Source organism: Crassostrea angulata, chromosome 10, assembly GCF_025612915.1.
Source record: "Crassostrea angulata isolate pt1a10 chromosome 10, ASM2561291v2, whole genome shotgun sequence".
NCBI lineage: Eukaryota > Metazoa > Mollusca > Bivalvia > Ostreida > Ostreidae > Magallana > Magallana angulata.
The window spans coordinates 31,984,229-32,006,321 of NC_069120.1; the positions used below are offsets into that span (position 1 = coordinate 31,984,229).

Consider the following 22,093-nt stretch of genomic DNA (forward strand, 5'->3'; position numbering starts at 1 on the left):
GGGTCATCTCTCCACATTTTTGTTGAGTAAAATCGGTTTAAATTCCATTAAACCACATTTAGACTGTGACAAAACATATGGAGCTCAGACCCACTCTATGAAAGAAAAGGCATTGAAGTTATAAAAAAAAACACTATTTGGAGGTTTTGACACGCATATGCCAGTTTAAATCAATATATTGCAAGTATTTAAAATATTTAAAGGTTACAACCCGATGTTACGTTAAATATACATTGTTTTTAATTATTTTTTAAAAAAAGTATCAGATTTAATGATATTTTAATTTTGCCGTATCTAATCATTCCTCATATGGGCATTTCACGCGCCTTCTTTGATTTTATTCTTTGCATGTACTAGACAATAGATCTAGGGTTCGCAAATCCCGGCAATTTTTTCAGAAAGCTATAGTTCTGTAGCTCAGCAGAATTCTACAGTCATCTATGAAGCACATTTTTTTGCCTTCATGTTTCATTATTTTTTTAGCAAATATAGCATGGATGTATACGCTACGGCCGATGTAGCATTGCGTTAAGTGACACTTTCTAACCCGTGTGTATTTCAATTGCGAGTCGCAACACACTGGCTTATTTATGTAGGCCCGCAGATTTGTAAATGCATGTTGACAACATGATGCTAACACTTGGAAACAAATGTCAACGAAAGTTCATAATAGAGATGTACTCGCGAGTTAAAAATTATTTGAGAACAAACGGGGCGATGTTTACGTACATATGTAAATAATGTTATCTGTAAGTGAAAAAATGCCCCAAAACCAAAGAAAAGATTCTCTAATACATTTAGCAGGGACGGGCGCATATGAATTAAAGTCACTATTTGTACTTCGCTCATCGAATTGCGTAATTCAGTTCATTGTGAAAAAATTCGACAGAAACTGTTTAGGTAACAAAATTATTATATCTTACATTACCGTTCACAATGTACCATATATGTATATATGGAATATCGCATGAGTTGAACCGATTCTTTTTTCTCACAAAAAAGCTAGCGTTTGCTGCAAATTAGAGATACGCGAGCTGACACGCCGTGAAATCCATAAGCCGTTTTACAGCATATGTAAAAATAAATCTGAACTGAAAATCTTTGAAACATCGTAAAATATAGTTTATATACATGTAAAAAAGCGACTCGATCGCGATTTGCACGTGAATTTTACAATCCGACGTCGATTAGCGTGTTTGAGACAAAGTCAACAGCAAGTAAAGCGTCAACATCAGTAGTAAATATTGTCTGGTGAATATTGAGGTGCCTGTAATAAAATTAATGTTTCTACAGACTGAGTGAGGTACAAAATAAAGTACATTGTAAATCACAGGTCAGTCCAAAAATTAAACACATTTGTATCGTAAATTTAAAGTTTTTTGTGTGTTTGAAAACACACGCACACTTGTAGAAGAAAGTGTGCCATTGATCGGTTGAAGTTCAATAAAATGTAATTTATGTAATATTCATTGTCAGTATCTGTAGTGAATTCTTTGGAATAAGCTACAACAAAATAAATATACAGCCTCAACTAAAACTTGTGCGTTGAAAATGACTGAATTTATCGATGAAGCATGCTGAAATATGAAATGGCAATCCAGTTTAAATAGTGTGTTTCTGACAATTGTTTACATCATACAATTCATACATTATTTAAATGTACATGTTTGTACAAAATAATAAGCAGCTATAATGCTTGAAATATCTGATAGGATGAAAATTAATTCTCATACTGAAATCGACACGTAGATAAAACATTGCCTGTAACACTGCATACATGTACCTAAAAGAGTTATCGTTTCTTATCCGCTAGGGTCCCAGTGAGAAATACTCTTCCGGTCAGGACCGTAGCAATAGACCGTGGCTATCTAAAAAAAGCACTAAAAAGTTATACCTATAAGCCCTTAAAAAAGTTACAAAAAGTCATAACTAAGTTAGCACAATTTGGAACCATCTGATCAATTATGGTTCCAAATTAGCATCAAAAAGTTATACCTATATTGTAACTTTTTGCTTAAGTACAAAAAAGTCATAACTAGAGTGTAACTATTGACAATTTATTTTTTTCATAAATTTTAAAATAAAATAGGTATAAAAAAGTTATCAAAAAGTTATAATAAAGTTATCATTTAGGTACAAAAAAGTTACAAATTAAAGTTACAGAAAAGTTATCATTTAGGTACAAAAAAGTTATACATATAGGTACAGAAAAGTTATCATGTAGGTACAGAAAAGTTATACATATAGTAACAGAAAAGTTATCATTTAGGTACAGAAAAGTTATACGTATAGTTACAGAAAAGTTATCATTTAGGTACAAAAAAGTTATACATATAGGTACAGAAAAGTTATCATGTAGGTACAGAAAAGTTATCATTTAGGTACAGAAAAGTTATAGATGTAGGTACAGAAAAGTTATACATATAATTACAGAAAAGTTATCATTTAGGTACAGAAAAGTTATTGATGTAGGTACAGAAAAGTTATACAAATAGTTACAAAAAAGTTATCATTTAGGTACAGAAAAGTTATGGATGTTGGTACAGAAAAGTTATACATAAAGTTACAGAAAAGTTATTGTTTAGGTACAGAAAAGTTATAGATGTAGGTACAAAAAAGTTATCATTTAGGTACAGAAAAGTTACACAGAAAAATTACAGATGTAGGCAAAAAATATCTATCTGTATCATAAACTTCAGATAAAAAAAAACCCAGGTACATGTACAGGTGTTATACTGATGAAAAAAAGTCCCTAATGTTGACATAAAGAACTTTTCATCAAATTGTTTTTGCTCTTGAATAGGAATTTTAAAAACAGCTCTGTTCATGTGAGCAAAAGAACACAAGTCAATGTTTTTGTTAATCAATATGTTTACTGAATTGTATTTACATCTAATGAATATGCTTTCCTCCATTTCTTATGGAAACTTATAGTTAACGCTTTGTTTAACGATTGGTCGAAACCTACAATGACCTTAGAAAAATCACTGAAATAATCAGGATGATATCAATGCAGACTCACATTCCCATTGAAGACAATTTGGCTGTTTCTTTTAGCTAACGTACTGATGTACATTAAGAATAATATAGTAAATTTAACTTACTCTTAATTACAAACAATTTATTAATTTGTTAAAAGAAAGATGTAAATATAAACAATATAATGCTTTCTTTGACGATTCATGCAGGTAATGAAGGGAGAAAAATTTACATAACTCGCTAATGCGGGTAATGTATTTTTTCTGCAATGTCGCTACATTCATATCCCGCATATATCACCAAAGAAAGCATTTTATTTTTTACATAATTATCTCAAATCATTACAGACCCTATATGCAAGTTTTTGAAATAAAGCAATAATCTAACATAAAAGCATTTGGGATTACATGTGTGTCTAATGTTCTTGCTAAATTTGAATAGAAAGTTTGAAAAACATTATTTTGTAAACCAAATTTGACCAAAACCTTCATAAAGCATGTTTTAGGTTAAATTCCTAACATATACTAGCATGATTTTGTTCCAAACATACTAGTATGATTTTTAAAACAGTCCTGGTTCTAGATGATACCAATGACCTGCGGTAATTTATCAGCAAACAACTGGATCTGTTTCTTGAATCTGTTCCTAAAATGTATAAAAAAGAATGTTTCATTATATGGCAATTTCTTACTACATGTACTTTCATTGTAACTGTTAAAATCCTTGACAACTACCTTATACTTAAAACAGAAAATTATATAGCATACCAAGTTGAATATATATTTGACCAGCACCTGGCAGGTGAAAACTGGTTTCTGTTTACACGGCTGCATGTATTTCTATGGGAACGGTTGCTCTTGCATCTGATCTCTTTCATAGTATTATCCTCGTCCTCCATTAATCTACTTTAAAGAAGGCAATAAAATTTAAAACATGATACTGTTTGACAAATTTCAATATACGTAGCATAAATTATTATTAAATATCAGTAAAACTTTTCAATTCTCTGTTGACCTGGTACCCCCCCCCCTCCCCCCTTCTCTCTAAAAAAAAAAAGTCAACATTGATACAGCAGTTGCCATTATATTATCAGATTTACAATAATCATTTACTAAAAGATATACATAATATATGGTTAAAATCTGTATATCTTTACTTGATAAACACACACACTTACTTTTTTCATCTTGTATTAATGATGTATCTTCAATCTGGTGTACAGTCTGCTAGCTGGACTTGGTTGGGATTTTTTCTGCAATACAATGATACTTTTCTTATTAATAAAAGAGTCGGCCATAATTTGATTATATATAGAATGTACATCACTTAGATATACATGGCTGCATAAACTTTGATATAGATGATAAAATCATGCACTTCTTATTAGAATTCTAGAAATATTCCAAATGGAATTCATTTCTAAGTGCAAAGCAATAATATAGAAATTGAGATAAGCAAACACAAATGAATTATTTAAAATGACTTGTTTGTATATCAGACTTACCCTGAATGGAAATGGTCATCCACAACTAAAGCCATATCATCCAGGTCTTAAGCATGTCTATCTTTATGAAACCACTGCTTGCAGTTTCATTACTACATACAACACGCTGTGATTCTGCATATTTCTTAAAAAAATCAGGAAAATCTTCACAACAACTCCTGTCTTCTTTGCCCATTTCAAAATTTGATGGCAGAATGGCAATTGTCCAATCAGAGTTCACGAAAGTCAAAGTTTGAAATTTTGGCCAATCACAATATTATCTAAAGAATTCTGCATTGAAATGAAACAAATTTTAGTAATATTTTCTTTCCTTACAACCTGTTAGTTTATTAACTGATCATCAAAACTGGGCATTTCCAGTCTCAAGAGCCGCCATTTTGAATAATTTGAGGGAATTTTAAAAACTAAATGAATTTAAATACCAATGCATTTTTACAATTGATGAATATCTAAACCAAAATTTATAACATCTTTTTTAAATAAAACATGTTTCCCAAAGTTTAAAACACAGTCCTTATAGCTATGTGCTGTTATTAATTACGATGAGAGATAGGCTAGTACTGGGAAAACATACAGATGGAAATAGCAGTACTGTTCTTTGTTAACAGCATGTCTATTAATCAAATATGTGAATAAATATGGTGAACCCATCTCATAATAACAAACAATGCTACCTGCACCCCTCCCACCCACCCCCCCACCCCCCCCCCCCCCCATGCATTCGATGTCGTGGGAAAATTCTAAATCAATTTCTAGAAATCTACTCTATTCCTTTATTCATGGGGTAAGCCATGAAAAGTTGGAAAAATTTTCAGTGATAATATAAAGTTGATGCTACCCCTTAGTATTTAACAGTGTTTAAACGAAATCGTAATATGTCTAATGATGTTCAACAGACAGATAACAAAATAATGCTTGCAGGAGCAAAATAAAAATGTCTGCTGGTTAAAACACACACATAAACTTTTTATCTTAAACAAACATCAGTGTCATCACAGCACGGACTAATCATGACCTCTTTAGACACCCTTTACTGTTAACCTGGGATGTGTGTGCGTTCAGGCGGAAAGTGATTTCCTGTTTCTGCCTTATAAAAACAATAAAATTTTGGACAGGTGTTTGTGTTGCAATTGATGGACTGGATTCCCGTTATAATGGTTATGTCATTGTTTTCAAACAAATCTTAGTGATTTTACTAACCTACATCATCTCCCCCCCCCCCCCCCACTTATGGTGTTTTTTTATAAAAAAAAACAAAAAAAACAAAGTTATAACGATATTTTGTATTAGTTTTTAGATTTATTGTGTTTAAAGTCTACTTTAGACTTGAACCTCTTGGATAAGATACACTTAAATTTTTAGTGTAAAAATGACAAAGTCCAAACACATTCACAAATTGACTAAGTTCAATGTAGGTACATTTCAGTTATACTGAACATTTTCTAAGTTCAATGTAGGTACATTTTAGTTATACTGAAAAGTTTCTAAGTTCAATGCAGGTACATTTTAGTTATAGGGCAAAAGTTTCTAAGTTCAATGTAGGTACATTTTAGTTATAGGGCAAAAAGTTTAAGTCCAATCTAGGTACAAAAAAGTTATAACTTTTATGTGCCTAAATCTTAGGTACATAAAAGTTACACTTAAGTTACAGAAAAGTTATGACTAAGTGTAACTTTTTTTTGTATGGGCCCCTCTTTAAAACGCGGTGAAAATTCCAAAATCACAATCAAACTGGTTCAAGTTTTTCTAAGTGTATTTCTTTTCGGTGTTTATAGGGCATGTGAAGCCATATAATTTGTAAAATAAAAACGAATTGATGGACGGATTGTTTGAAAGATTATAATAATGGTAGGGCATTTCCACATTTCCAAAATTGGATGACGAATTTGAATTCGTCTTATATTATATTGCTCTGAAATATGGATGATTTTTTATTATTTTACACAAATGAGGGATGTATATACAGTGGAGCCTCACTTATCCGGACACTTTTGTCCCCAGGCCAAATCGTCCGGATAGGTGAAGCGATAGGTGAAGCATAACAATCACTGTATTAAACCGATAATTTAATTACATTCGCATAACAAAGCGAAGAGAAGAGAGTCGGTGTTCCACTTTACGCTGACAAATCTTTTTCTTCAAGCTAGCGGTGATCGCAACTCTCGCTCTCTTGGCCGGTGGTGTTGACATGTTTGAAGCTGCTCAACATCGAACGATCTAATCACACTACGATTAATAGAATTTTAATTCAATCAATAGTTGACTTTTTTAAACACAAATTAAACAATTTTCATGACATTTTAATCAAACAATAACAGTTCATAAGTTAAATGGCGACAATTAAACATGTCGCATCCATGGTTATCGTTATATCCTCGGCCGAGTACATAACGTGACCAGGTGACCCCGATTACCGGACGAAGGCGGACGAAGGCATTGTTTAAAACCAACAACCAGTGTCAGATGTTTTTACACCAATTTGCACTTGCGCATAAAAAACTTTTGTGCCCCCTAACACTTAAATGTGACCGTCCGGTTAAATGAGGTAAAATTTAAAGGAAAATTGTATTATGTGGTAAAATTTGACCGTCCGGATCCGGAACGCGGAATTCCGGATAAACGAGACAAATTATTGTGTAAAAATTCCGTTCCCAATAAAAATCGACCGGTAAGTGAAGCGTCCGGATATCTGGCGTCCGGATATCTGAGGCTCCACTGTACATCCCTTATTGTCTCTAATTTTATTTACAGACCCTGAAACGTGCTACTACACCTCTAAAACGAACCGTACCGTTCCGTTCACAAAACGAACCGTACCGTTCACAAAACGAAACGTACCGTACACAAAGCGTACCATACCGTTCACAAAACGAACCATACCGTTCACAAAGCGAACCGTATCGTTCACAAAGCGAACTGTACTGTGCAAAAAGCGTGCAAGATAATTTATGCAAAACCCGCCTCCAGACGGACAAAAAAGCCTACGTCTGTCTGTAGACGCAACTTTGTCCCCCCCCCCCCCCCCCCCATGGAATTTTTTACTACTGCATGGAACAGTCTGAAAATTTGTACATATATTGATCACCATCTGAAGATGTGCACCTGCAATTTTTTTGAAGATCAAACAAGATTTAATGATTTTATGACAGTTTTCATTTTCCTTATTCTATATTTTGTACATTGATGTTGAAAAGTAAGGGAGGTAATCCTTAAATATTTTATTAATTAATTAATAGTATTAAAACTCTTTTAATATATTTATATAAATACATCCAGATAGAGGCTTTTTTCTTTATGTCTTAATTAGATTTATTTTTTATAAGTATTCTATCAACTGACAATGCAAAATTTTGTTTGTCAATGATAAATTCTTAGGAGCTAATAAGAACATCAAAAACAAGTGTGGCTAAATTTATGTCCCAAGGGAGCCATTATTTGAGCCATGGTTTAGATGGAGCATGTGTTTAGGGAAAATTGATAATCTGTAAAATGGGTGCTGGTTTTGGGACTATTTGAAACTGTTTTATGTAAACCAAAAGTTTCTATCATTATAGGGAAATCAATAATATCATTATTAATAAAGAAGTTAACTATTTTTAGAAGTTGTTTAGATTTATTATAGTCAAGAGAATTGATGAAGTGACCCTATAGGGCATTAATTTAAATAAAAATTCAAAATTACTGATATGATTGTAGTGTTTTGCCAATTTTAATTGTTTGTAATATTAAATTTTCTTTTTTACATATTTTACATAGTATGGTAATTATGGTAATGTTTTGGGAGTTTATTAAATTTAACAAGCTCATCAAGGAAAATCATAGTCCTATGGGATCAATTTTCTGATATTGGAGTTCCATTGTACCATAGGAGAAAGTGAGGAAAATTTGGAACAACTAATTGCATCTGTCAAGACTCTTATTAGAAAGATATTCAAAGTTTTATCAACAGAAGAGCCTTGCTTGGCTACTGGTATTTCCATTTACTGCAAAGGGAGGGGTTATTGTCATTTCGTTGGTTTTTCTTTAAAACATTTTAATAAAAAGAAATATCATCAGATACATACATTTGTAAATGGTTTACTGTTATACATACTAGGTATTTACAGTGAAATTCTGACAATTTTGATTTTAATTTTTCTTTGTTAACTAATTTTTTTTTTACAATTCTAAAATTTATTTAGTTGTATGTGCTCCAAACCTTTATTATTCAATTCAATTATTTGTCCCATTTGAAATTAGCCTTGCGGGGGTATTAGTCCCATTAGGCCAGTTCTAGTTTAAATAAATAATTGTATAGAGGAGGATATCTAAATATTATTTTCATATAAAATAATATGATAAAGGTGGTCTCATAAAGGTGATGTCTGCTATAACCCCTGCGAGATGATCATGAACAATTCATGATTTTCCCTTGAATGATTCATGAATTATATTCATGAAATGTTCATGAAAAGTTCATGAGGATCCCATGAACTTATTATTGGACATTTTAAAGTCATGAATTTTTGTTCATGAGAAAATGTTGATGAATATTCATGAACATACTTTTTCATGAATAATTCATGAACAGTTATATTCATGAAGCTTCATCAATTGATGAATGTCCAATAATAAGTTCATCGGATCTTCATGAACTGTTCATGAATAAGTTTAATGAATCTTCAGGAACTGTTCATGAATATCATTATGAATTTTATTCATCAATAATTCATAAATAAAATTCATGAGCTATTCATGAAAATTCTTACCTTCTACATTTTGTATATAAAAAGGTAAAATATCCTAAAAAATCAAATATAAAATACTTTATTATAATAAATTGAAGAATAATGAGACAATATCTTAAGTATCACACAATTCTTATGTACTGACTATTACTTTTAATAATCAGCAAGTTTAATAAAGTTGTTTTAAAAAACAACAGGTAATGATACTCATTAGCTTTAAAGGAATGTTACAATATTAGAATTGACATACCATAAATATGCAATGATTTGAAATATAAGCGACATTAGAATATGATTATTAGTTGATAACTATCAATATGTTCTTTATGAAATCTTCCTTTGTTGCATCTTCCTTGCCTTTGCTCATGTTGATTTCACTTGTATTCCATATATTGCAATGTGCATTTACTGTATGGTAGGTAAAATGCTCCATGATCCTTTAAATGATTATTTTCTACAAACCCAGAGTGTCTTGGTGACAATACTTCTTGGTGGCTATTCTTCAGGCTTCACATATAGCCCCTTCGGTGACAGAAGAGTTGTACCTCTGTACTGTACAAAAATAATATGACAAATAGCAGTATAATTATGACATGTCGTTTAAAACATTTGGAACATCAACTAATCATTCAATCATCTCATTTAATTTTTATTTCGGGATATTTTTATCAAATGATAATGCTGAAATTGCACTAGAGCTTAAGAATGAGAGTGCTTACCCTACAAAAAGTGATATCGCAGAAAAATAAAACAATTAAGATGAAAAATTCAGGAGAAAACATAAATAGGCATTATGCCTGCTGTTCAATCCATTTCAATGTATCTATATACTTGAATAAAATACTTCTTAAATTGATTACGATGAAACTATAGCTGTTTTAAAATTTGTAAATGATACTGGCCATTCTATTAAAAATTTTCAATTACGTGCAATAGCATTTATTTATTACTTACTGAAATTTATGTTCAATGATCACTATCTTTAGGGCTGTCCAATATTCTGGTTTCACTGCATAATTCTAGAGTAAAAAAAAATTGTATTAACTCAAATGACATCAGCATATAACTTTACCTTGTAATTGCACCAATTTAGGTATATGAAATGTGTAATTTATTATCAATTATGTAGTTAAAACTTATAAGTTTGTCAAAAAAGAATTTCACTACAAATTAAAAACCGCCATTTTGAAATGTTTGAAAAAATGAACAAAACTTAATCTTACGTTATGACTCCCTTATTACATAAAAATTATTTTAATATACATGTATACATACTATATTACCTTTAATACCATTACTTTGAACTACATCTGCTGCATTATCATCTTGCATGTTCCATGCTTAATTAATCCATTGCTCATGTTGAAGATCCGTCTGCTTTCATTCAAAATGCGTAATCACTTGGCGGAAGTGACGTAATAGAATCAAAACAACTCGCTTACTGTGTATTCTGAGACGCTTTCATTTGGTTAAATAATTTTTTTAACATATGTTAATAATAATCAAAAAATATCTTTAAATGAAACTAATTATAAAATGCTTAAGTTTTCATAATTATATTTTCAGAGATTGAAGAAAAGTATATACTATAAGTATTATAAATATTTATAATACCTTGATCTCAGATGGAGAGAACTAATATAGGCTAGTATTGCCTGCTGTTCAATCCTGATTCATTTATATACTTATATGTATATTTTTGAATAAAATAGTTCTTAAACTAAACTAAGAAGCGTACGATTTAATATCGTTCGGTTTACACAAGTTGTCCACTATATGCACGAAGACTATTCACTTACTTGCCTAATGAAAACAGGTACAGTCAGTTTAAGCATATCTTTTACAACTGTAACGGGATGGGAGGAATAATGACAGACCAGACCGGGATTCGAACCTGGGTCCCCTGAATCTCTAGTCAGGTGCTCTACCAACTGAGCTATCTGGCGCCAGTATTTGAACCGGTCTGACCGTCACATTCCTCCCCCCTTAAATGATCTTTGCCCTCAAAGATCACCCCAGGCTCTTCCCCTGGCAGGAGTTCAACTGTCAGTTCCATGGGTTGGTCACGACACCAAATGTAACGGGATGGGAGAAATAATGATGGATCAGACCGGGATTCGAACCAGGGTCCCCTGAATCTCTAGTCAGGTTCTCTACCAACTGAGCTATCTGACGCCGGTATTGGAACGGGTCTGACTATCACATTCCTCCCCGCTTAAATGATATTCGCCCTCGAAAAGATCACCCCAGGCTCTTCCCCTGGCAGGAGCTCACCTGTCAGTTCCAGGGGTTGGTCACGGCACCAAATGTAACGGGATGGGAAAAATAATAACGGACCAGACTGGGCCCCCTGAATCTCTAGTCAGGTGCTCTACCAACTGAGCTATCTGGCACCGGTATTTGAACCGTTCTGACCGTCACATTCCTCCCCCCTTAAATGATCTTTGCCCTCAAAGATCACCCCAGGCTCTTCTCCTGGCAGGAGTTCAACTGTCAGTTCCATGGGTTGGTCACGACACCAAATGTAACGGGATGGGAGAAATAATGATGGATCAGACCGGGATTCGAACCCGGGCCCTCTGAATCTCTAGTCAGGTGCTCTACCAACTGAGCTATCTGACGCCGGTATTCAAACCGGTCTGACTGTCACATTCCTCCCCCCTTAAATGATCATGCCCTCGAAAAGATCACCCCAGGCTCTTCCCCTGGCAGGAGTTCACCTGTCAGTTCCAGGGGTTGGTCACTGCACCAGATGTAACGGGATGGGAAAAATAATAACGGACCAGACTGGGCCCCCTGAATCTCTAGTCAGGTGCTCTTCCAACTGAGCTATCTGGCGCTGGTATTCGAATCGGTCTGACCGTCACACAACATACACCATAGCATATCATTGAAATCTCATAGCATAGCATTGGAATCTTATACCATAGCATACAATCTAATTCGTCATATCATACCATAGCATACCATACAACATTATTTTAACTCGGTTTTAAATGTTTTTATTTGAAAAAATAAATGTTCACATTGCAGATTAGTGGTAAACTTTGGCTCCTTATCATTTTTTTTCGAAATGTGTGGAACTCTTCTATGTATGGAGGCGATTTTGTTCAAATCTCATAGCATAGCATACCATATCATTTAGCCCTTTATTTTAATTTCATAGCATACAAATCTCATAGCATATCGTTGAAATCCCATAACATAGCATTGGAATCTTATACCATAGTATACAATCTCATAGAATCTCATTCGTCATATCATGAAATAGCATACCATACAACATTATTTTAACTCGGTTTTAAATGTTTTTATTTTAAAAAATAAATGTTCACATTGCAGATTAGTGGTAAACTTTGGCTCCTTATCATTTTTTTTCGAAATGTGTGGAACTCTTCTATGTATGGAGGCGATTTTGTTCAAATCTCATAGCATAGCATACCATATCATTTAGCCCTTTATTTTAATTTCATAGCATACAAATCTCATAGCATATCGTTGAAATCCCATAACATAGCATTGGAATCTTATACCATAGCATACAATCTCATAGAATCTCATTCGTCATATCATGAAATAGCATACCATACAACATTATTTTAACTCGGTTTTAAATGTTTTTATTTTAAAAAATAAATGTTCACATTGCAGATTAGTGGTAAACTTTGGCTCCTTATCATTTTTTTTCGAAATGTGTGGAACTCTTCTATGTATGGAGGCGATTTTGTTCAAATCTCATAGCATAGCATACCATATCATTTAGCCCTTTATTTTAATTTCATAGCATACAAATCTCATAGCATATCGTTGAAATCCCATAACATAGCATTGGAATCTTATACCATAGCATACAATCTCATAGAATCTCATTCGTCATATCATGAAATAGCATACCATACAACATTATTTTAACTCGGTTTTAAATGTTTTTATTTTAAAAAATAAATGTTCACATTGCAGATTAGTGGTAAACTTTGGCTCCTTATCATTTTTTTTCGAAATGTGTGGAACTCTTCTATGTATGGAGGCGATTTTGTTCAAATCTCATAGCATAGCATACCATATCATTTAGCCCTTTATTTTAATTTCATAGCATACAAATCTCATAGCATATCGTTGAAATCCCATAACATAGCATTGGAATCTTATACCATAGCATACAATCTCATAGAATCTCATTCGTCATATCATGAAATAGCATACCATACAACATTATTTTTACTCGGTTTTAAATGTTTTTATTTGAAAAAATAAATGTTCACATTGTAGATTAGTGGTAAACTTTGGCTCCTTATTATTTTTTTCAAAATGTGTGGAATTCTTCTGTGTATGGAGGCGTTTTTGTTCAAATCTCATAGCATAGCATACCATATCATTTAGCCCTTTATTTTAATTTCATATCATGGCATACAATTCTTAAAGTATATCATTGAAATCTCATAGCATAGCATTGGAATCTTATACCATAGTATACAATCTCATAGAAACTCATTCGTCATATCATGAAATAGCATACCATACAACATTATTTTTACTCGGTTTTAAATGTTTTTATTTGAAAAAATAAATGTTCACATTGTAGATTAGTGGTAAACTTTGGCTCCTTATTATTTTTTTCAAAATGTGTGGAATTCTTCTGTGTATGGAGGCGTTTTTGTTCAAATCTCATAGCATAGCATACCATATCATTTAGCCCTTTATTTTAATTTCATATCATGGCATACAAATCTTATAGTATATCATTGAAATCTCATAGCATAGCATTGGAATCTTATACCATAGTATACAATCTCATAGAATCTCATTCGTCATATCATGAAATAGCATACCATACAACATTATTTTAACTCGGTTTTAAATGTTTGTATTTAAAAAAAATAAATGTTCACATTGCAGATTAGTGGTACACTCTGGCTCCTTATCATTTTTTTTCCAAATGTGTGGAACTCTTCTGTGTATGGAGGCGTTTTTGTTCAAATCTCATAGCATAGCATAGCATAGCATACCATATCATTAAGCCCTTTATTTAAATTTCATAGCATAGCATACAAATCTCATAGCACATCATTGAAATCTCATAGCATAGCAGTGGAATCTTATACCTAAACAGTCAATCTCATTAGTCATATCATACCATAGCATACCATAGAATACCATACAACATTATTTTAACTCGGTTTTAAATGTTTTTATTTGAAAAAATAAATGTTCACATTGCAGATTAGTGGTAAACTTTGGCTCCTTATCATTTTTTTTCGAAATGTGTGGAACTCTTCTGTGTATGGAGGCATTTTTGTTCAAATCTCATAGAATACCATAGCATAGCATACCATATCATTAACTTCTGTGTATGGAGGCATTTTTTTTCAAATCTCATAGAATACCATAGCATAGCATACCATATCATTAAGCCCTTTATTTAAATTTCAAAGAATAGCATACAAATCTCATAGCATAGCATTGAAATCTCATAGCATATCATTAAAATCGCATAGCATAGCATAAAATTGTAAAATATATGCATGAAATGACTGTTCATGTTAACAAGACAAGCTTTTTACACTCATATTATGCAATACCGGTGTCATATAATATTTTGATACCGCGAAATATTGAACTCGGGTTCAATACATTATGCGATATTGTGAACCCGGGTTCAAAACATCACTGCGATATTTTGAACCCCACTCTAATTTTCTTTGCTATTGGAGAGGGGGTTCAAAATATTATGGCCGCGATATTTTGAACCCCCTACCTTTTACTAATTCCCATTGGAAAGGGGGTTCAAAATATTATGGCCGCGATATATTGAACCCCTCTCCTATTTCCAATTCCCTTTGGAGAGGGGGTTCACAATATTATGGCCACGATATTTTGAACCCCCTCTAATATATATTGCTATTGGAGAGGGGGTTCAAAATATTATGGGCGCGATATTTTGAACCCCCCTCTAATTTTCAGTGATTTTGCCACTTGAGAGGGGGTTAATATATTATGGGCGCGATATTTTGAACCCCCCCTCTAATTTTAGTGCTATTGCTACTGGAGAGGGGGTTAAAGATATTATTGGCTGCGATATTTTGAACCCCCCTCTAATTTTCATTGCTATTGGAGAGGGGGTTCAGAATATTATGACCCCAATATACAGTACAGCTCACGAGTATCCCGACAAAACACCGAACACCATGTTTAAAGACTACGCTGAGCGTGGAAGTGTCGGTACCTTTGATCTATTGTTCTCTGTTATGGCCACGAAACAAGAAAAAACACAGTGCGACACGGTGCAACGTGATGCAACACGGACAGTAACACGGTGCAACACGCTGTATTTACCTGTGAAAAAAGGCGGATTTAGAAATAAAACTTATAAAGAATGAAATATTTATTGATATACGTAAGAGAATTAAAGAAAAAGACAAAGAAATAGAAATAAATAAATAAAATTTTTAGGCACGCAATTTTCAGATGTATGCGATTGTTACGGCTGATTTTTGTTGATATTAAGAACAAAAAAAAATCGATATCGCCCACATAAAGGTTTGATCAATAAAAACACTAACACTTTCTTTTACTTTTTAAAATTCAAATGCACGGTTCCATAAGTTTTTGTTTCAGTCCGTTTTTAAACATAGTAGTAATCGTAGTTACTGTAGTTTGGCAGTGTCAATAGTGCATAGAATCATAACTGTGATCTTTTCTCACTTATTCACTTTTCAACGATAAGAAATATAACGGGTTGTTGAAAACAACTGTACTTTCTCTAAATAATTTAATTATAAAAATATGGTAATTATTAGTCGTTTTAAACCCATGATGCCAGCTATTCACGATTTATTAAAGGCTAAAATAATTTGCACTTAAGAAAAATCTACAGCTTAAAATTTAATATATTTTCAAATTTCCTAAAAAATCTTTTTATGTGTGATGTACTTGTCCTTGTAGTATGTGCGGTACATATTCATAGCGCTTAGAATCCGTAGATTGGTACTTGATAATTTTTTTATTTCATCTTTATAAGCAACTTGAGTTTAGAAATTATTTGTGTTCCAAGAAACGACTCAGTATTGCAATAATTACTGTTTGATTGTTTAATGATCGTCATATAAGAGAGAGAGAGAGAGAGAGAGAGAGAGAAAGAGAGAGAGAGAGAGAGAGAGAGAGAGTACCAGTATGAGTTTAATTTTAAGTACATTTTACTTGTAATTCAGTGTAATAAGTTAGATTTATAGTTTCCATTATATTGAACCCTTTTCCCTAAAATTGCGATTGAATCTATGCAGTCAGAGTCCACGTGCTATCCCTGTCAATCAAATCAGCTCGCGAGATAGCTAGACCACGTGCTCCTTCCATGATAAGGAAAAAATGTCGTTCTATTGGTTTTTTAAGTCCGCAAAATGGAAAAATGTTTAACAGTGAAGTATTTAGTGTTTGAAATTTTTAGTTTCTTTATTCTTATACTGCATGTATGAGGGTTGGAATATTGCGTTGTAAAATCTCTCTCTCTCTCTCTCTCTCTCTCTCTCTCTCTCTCTCTCACAGTGTTTACTTTTGTTCAATCATTTTAGAAATATAAGAGTTCTATTTGTATGAATTTATTTCATTTATTTTAGATCCATGGTTTTAATAACGATTTCAACACAATGACTAAAAGTTTGTAAAGTACACGATGTAATAAGATTGTTCGTTAAAATTTCGACGCTATTTCACATCACACATATTAGATTGGTTATATTTTAGTAAATAAAGTTGTGTTTGTTCTAAATGCTTGCAAAAAGTTACCGGTATTATTTCATTCAACGTTTTAATCAATCAGGTTTTTTTTCGTACAAACGTGTACCCAGTAAATAATTTCTTATCGCAAGTTTAATAATACTTTGTGAAATTACCGCATTTATAGAGTTGCTGAATTGTTCTCCGGATCCATGCGCCGATAGTCTTACATGTAGTAAATTGTTTGTGTACATATCTACAGACAATTTTTGTGTTTGTTAGAGATTAGGAAAAATCATGGAACTAACAAAGTAGAAGTAAGATATATTCAGACCATATACACGACGGGTTGTGATGAGTTACCAAACAGGTGTCCATGGAAAGGTGTGAATACCTCGATCTCGAGTACACCTGTTCAGACGTCCAAATATAAACGTAGGTAGTTGTAAATTACAATGACACCTAACAAGACAGAAAATAACACCTGTTGTGTATAGAAGCCAAGATGAAAGACAATGTTGTGTATCTGAACAGCTTCCATACATCACATGAGTGATTTTTTCATGTGAAATCACGAGGCCATTACTAGCTATACGGAAATAAAATTGAAAGTTATTTTATGAAATGCGGGTATATTTTCAGTACATGTACAATACTTGAATATAATTTAACAAGAGTTTGTACATGTATTATCTATAATCTATAATATAAAAGTGATTTTTTGTTTAATTATTGCTACATAAATAGCTGAAGTCCAAATTATTCAAGTCACCGGTAATATGGGGTTGTTATTTACTACAGCACATCAACATGTTTTTAAAAAAACATGATCTGAAATGTTTTCATTTCTCATTTTTAATTGGTTAAAGTAAGGCTGTAAATTAATTAATAAATCAGAAAATGTTTTCAGATAACAGAAAATAAGACATTTAAGCTCCCGACATTTTAATCGGATCGTCAGTTACATCACGTGTGTTTAAAAAAAAACACGATGAATTAAATTGATTTGAATTTTGATTAATATATCAATTGATTATTATATATGAGTTGCGTCAAGCGAAAAGGGACCTTCGTGACAAAATTTTGGAAAATGGATTTTTGCTGGTTTATTAATAAGCAAGTCTTTCTGAGTATTTTGATGCCAAATGTTTAATCAAATACTCAATTTAAGACTAGATAAAATGCATTTGAAATGCACTAACTAATGCAAGATAACGTCATAAAAACGTTGCAAAACGTCATAGAATATCAATGTCATTAGAACGTCATCAAAAATAAAACAACGGCATTTCTTGTCCTGAAGGAATATATTTCACTAAACTAATTGACATTTTCAAATGTTTAAAATGTTCAAATAAAACAAAATTCAAACGTGTTGGAAAACGATAATAAATACACTTTCAATGTAATAAAATGATTCCTAACAATACATTATGTTTTCATTTAAAACCGTTCATTTTATCATCATCTTCATCACTCTTCAGCCTCTGGACAGGTAGTGTCCTTAAAAGGATCTCGTACGAAAGGGCGAACAACACGGAACAGGTAACGTTGCCTCTCTGAGGTCATCCCGCCGGGAGGTAGAATGTCGGGCATCACTGACCCTGTTGTTTTGTCTTCCGGACTGATACTGGATTTCAGAAGCGTGATTTCTCGTTCACTGTCATCGGCGTGACTTTTGACGAACAGTTTTCCTGTATAAAAAAGAATAAATTTATTTCAGTACATGTACCTTTCACAGTTAATATACGGACATTATACATGTATATTTTTTTTTACAATTTACTTGACTGTATTGATATTGATTAAAAAGAAATATATATAAACTTCAAGATACATAAATAGTCTGTCGATCAGATGGAATTACCGTATATCAGGTTTTTTCCGCGATTTAGAACCTAGAACGGTATATAAAATTTACGCAAATCAAATTTTCACTATTTCAAAGTCATAGTGAAAATATAATTCAAGATTGTTTAACCCTGTGAAGTAAGAGGATAAAAGTATCTAAATTGCCGCTCTTTATAATAAAAAATTCGGACAAACCATTTACACCATTTCCTTAATGTTAAATAATTACCGATAATTATGTTCAGAGACGCAAACAGTCATAGATAAATAGATCATTTACTGTTACATATTCCAGTAGCTCAGGTATAATTAGACATTGGTTTACGCAAGAAAAGCGACCGTTTTAATTAGCTTGTCAATGGATTATTAAATAAACTATGAGGCTTACTTACCTATTATCTTGCGCTTGTTTCCGATCCTGCAATTTCTACTCTAAACTTACTGAACACAGTTCATTGTATTTTTACATACCTGTTTACTTCATAAGGAAATAGAGAACTATATCATAAGAACAACACTTTGTATCAAATTTACGCTGATATATTTTCCGCGATTCGGAAATCGTCGCGAACAAAGCGGAAATTGGATACACGCGGAAAAAACCCTGATATACGGTATATGTTTTACATACATGTAACTAAATACATACCCGGTGATAATAATGAAAATCTAAAATGTCGCATTTTCCGGATGCCTTTCACGTTTGTGAAGAACGTGCTGGTAAACGACTTCCAATCATACCACTCCCAGCTGTGTTCTCCAGCGTCGTTGATGTAGGTAACGGGAGAGTTTGATCTGGCGCTTTTCCTAACCACCTCAACAAGACCGGAAAGGCTATCTACATCCGTCCTGTGGTACAGCTGCTTTATGTTAGCAAATCCGGCATCAACAAGACATCGGCCATGGTATGGAACCTGCATTGACAGCTGAATATCGTGATGCAAGCCCATGAGAGTTCGCCACATCAGATATCCCAGAACATATCTGTTTTTGTTTTCTCCTAAAAATAAAAAATATTAATGTTTGCTACAAATAGACAAATAATAGTTCGTGTCATTCTGTTTATTGTTGGTGCGTGCTTTACCTGCACAATTGTCACAGTGTATCACACATGACTTTTCTCCGGAACCGTAGGTTGTAAGGCAGTGGTGAAGCATGGAGACAACACCATTGGCACCTTTGATCCCTGCACCATTTTCCCCGATGCCTTGGTCCTCATCAATCAGATAATTGATTTGATGGTGCTGTCCTTCAATTGCAACGCCAAACAACTGAACTTTTCGGGGAGTCAGGAAATACAGTGGTCCTTCTTGGCGTGCGTGATGAGGGATGGAGAGAGCCTGGGAAAAGTCAAAAGTGTAGTGAACTTCCATAAGGTCGGTTGAACAAGGGGGAATTACTCCAGCAGGCCTGTGATGTAGCTCCGTTTCTTTTCTCGCATTCTTTACTGCATTGTTATACACCTACAATGGATAAAATTAATAATGTCAAACAATAACATAGACAAATTACAGAGAAATACATAAACATTATTGATATATTATCAAAATGTTTAACTACCTGACGCTCTTTCTCCACCATTAACAAATGCTCAGTGAAAGCCTGCAGATGCTCCTGTTTTTCCTGTTGTCCAGCAGCTGTAGATATGTTGGCCCGATGATTCTCACATTTTGGACAGATGTCGGACCGTGGAGTCATATACTTGATATTGGGACAGCAGTCTCTCCACAGAAGCTTAAATGTTGTAAGACCAACGTGTCGTTTGTTTGCATCAGTACATGATGTGACGTAGGTTGAATGCAGAGATGACTTGTTACCAGATGACGGCAGAAAGATGTGAGGATGTCCTTGGTTTTTCACATTGGGCTGAGGGAGTCCAAACTCTTCAGCGTAATTCTGGATAAAGTCTATTGCATTTTTCAGGTCATCAAAGCAGAAAGCATTGCTAGGGCGTCTATTCTTGTTTTTGTGCGTTCTTGGTATGCACCCATTTTCGTTCATGTGGGACACAATATTCTTCACATATTTTGAACCAACACCATATGCAAAAAGAAAAGACCCCCTGCAAATTTCCTTATTCCTAAAAAAGTATGTGTATCTTTTCCTTTTTCTTTCCTTTCCTCTCTGTGTACAGGTATTCGTATTGCACGAAAGTTTCCCCATGATAAACATGTCTCTTTCCTCTCTTGAAAGTTCTCTTAATGCCAAGATCGAGTTCTGGATATCATCTAATGGGACACTGTCTAAGCAATTTTTTCCACATGGAACAAGATGTCAAAACCTTTTCTTTCAAACTCTGTATATCACTGTTTCCATTACATGATACGTTGTCGTCGTCTTCACTTTCAATCTCTTCGCTATAGTCATCGCCATTACTTCGAGTAAACAGGTCTATTCGTTCTCTTAAAACATCATCATGAACGCGGTTACTGTGTATTAACTCGTCCCTATCCGAAGCGCTATCACTTTCTTCATCAGACGGTGCACTTGTCACTTGTCTATGACGAGGGAGGAACTCATCAATCAAGTTGTCTAAAGCCTGTTGATTTTAAAAAGTTTAATTTGTTTAGTTCGTGTATTGAAAAATTAAATTAGGATAGGACCCTTTACATAATTCATCGGATTGCCATTAATCAACTGACAGCCCCCCCCCCCCCTTTTTTTTTTTTTTATATATTCTTTGTATCAAAAAAAATAATATCTTCATAAGAATGAAAGTAAAGCAGTTAACTGATAACGGCATTAATAAGCAGAAAATAGTTGCAAAAGGGAAGTTAATATCTTCCATTGTTAAAATTTTCACTATGCATCACGCTACAACAAGGGCTCGATCCCGGTACCTCTGACATTAGAGGTAAGACTCATACCCCTACGCTATGGGGTCTTGGATGTGAGAGGAGTAAATATTGTACACATCTATCGAAATGAATATTTCATGATCGTTGTCATGACAAACTATTCCGCTATCAAATATATTTGGTTTAGCAGGAAGAGAAAATAAATATTTCATACCAAAACATTGCATTAATGACTAAGTCTATAGATGCTGCTAACAATTACTTAAGCTACAGTACGTTACATTACGGGTTGACAGTGCGTACTTTACTTCTTGATCAACATGCATATTTCAGTGACAGCAAGATGTCCACGATTTCTGCTGTCAAATCCTATGAACGGAAGGAGCTATTAATTGCTATTTTATTGGAATTGCATTTGTTTGAAATGAGTAATGTTACCTCTAACGATTTATGTACAATAAGTTAACGTCTGACAACTAGATAGGCGTATAATTATCATATAGGCCCTATACATGTATGTTGTT

The 22,093-nt window shown here is 33.3% G+C and overlaps 2 protein-coding genes and 1 long non-coding RNA gene across 8 annotated transcripts in view; 1 reads left to right on the forward strand and 2 right to left on the reverse strand.

Annotated features, from left to right (window-relative positions):
* Positions 1-22,093, forward strand: part of LOC128168234 (multidrug resistance-associated protein 1-like) — a 404,229-nt gene that overhangs the window by 135,437 nt on the left and 246,699 nt on the right. The gene's annotated exons all lie outside the window — the stretch shown is intronic.
* LOC128168242 (uncharacterized) lies at positions 2,178-4,759 on the reverse strand. Its single transcript, XR_008241310.1, has 4 exons — positions 4,484-4,759; positions 4,157-4,231; positions 3,747-3,881; positions 2,178-3,624 (listed from the first exon to the last, which is right to left on the reverse strand). It is a non-coding gene; the product is annotated as an uncharacterized LOC128168242 (long non-coding RNA).
* LOC128168241 (uncharacterized) lies at positions 18,354-21,286 on the reverse strand. The gene is made up of 4 exons (XM_052834432.1): positions 20,332-21,286; positions 19,856-20,234; positions 19,421-19,771; positions 18,354-18,614 (listed from the first exon to the last, which is right to left on the reverse strand). The coding sequence occupies exons 1-4, from the start codon at positions 20,941-20,943 to the stop codon at positions 18,394-18,396; spliced, it is 1,563 nt and encodes a 520-aa protein (XP_052690392.1). The 5' UTR covers positions 20,944-21,286; the 3' UTR covers positions 18,354-18,393.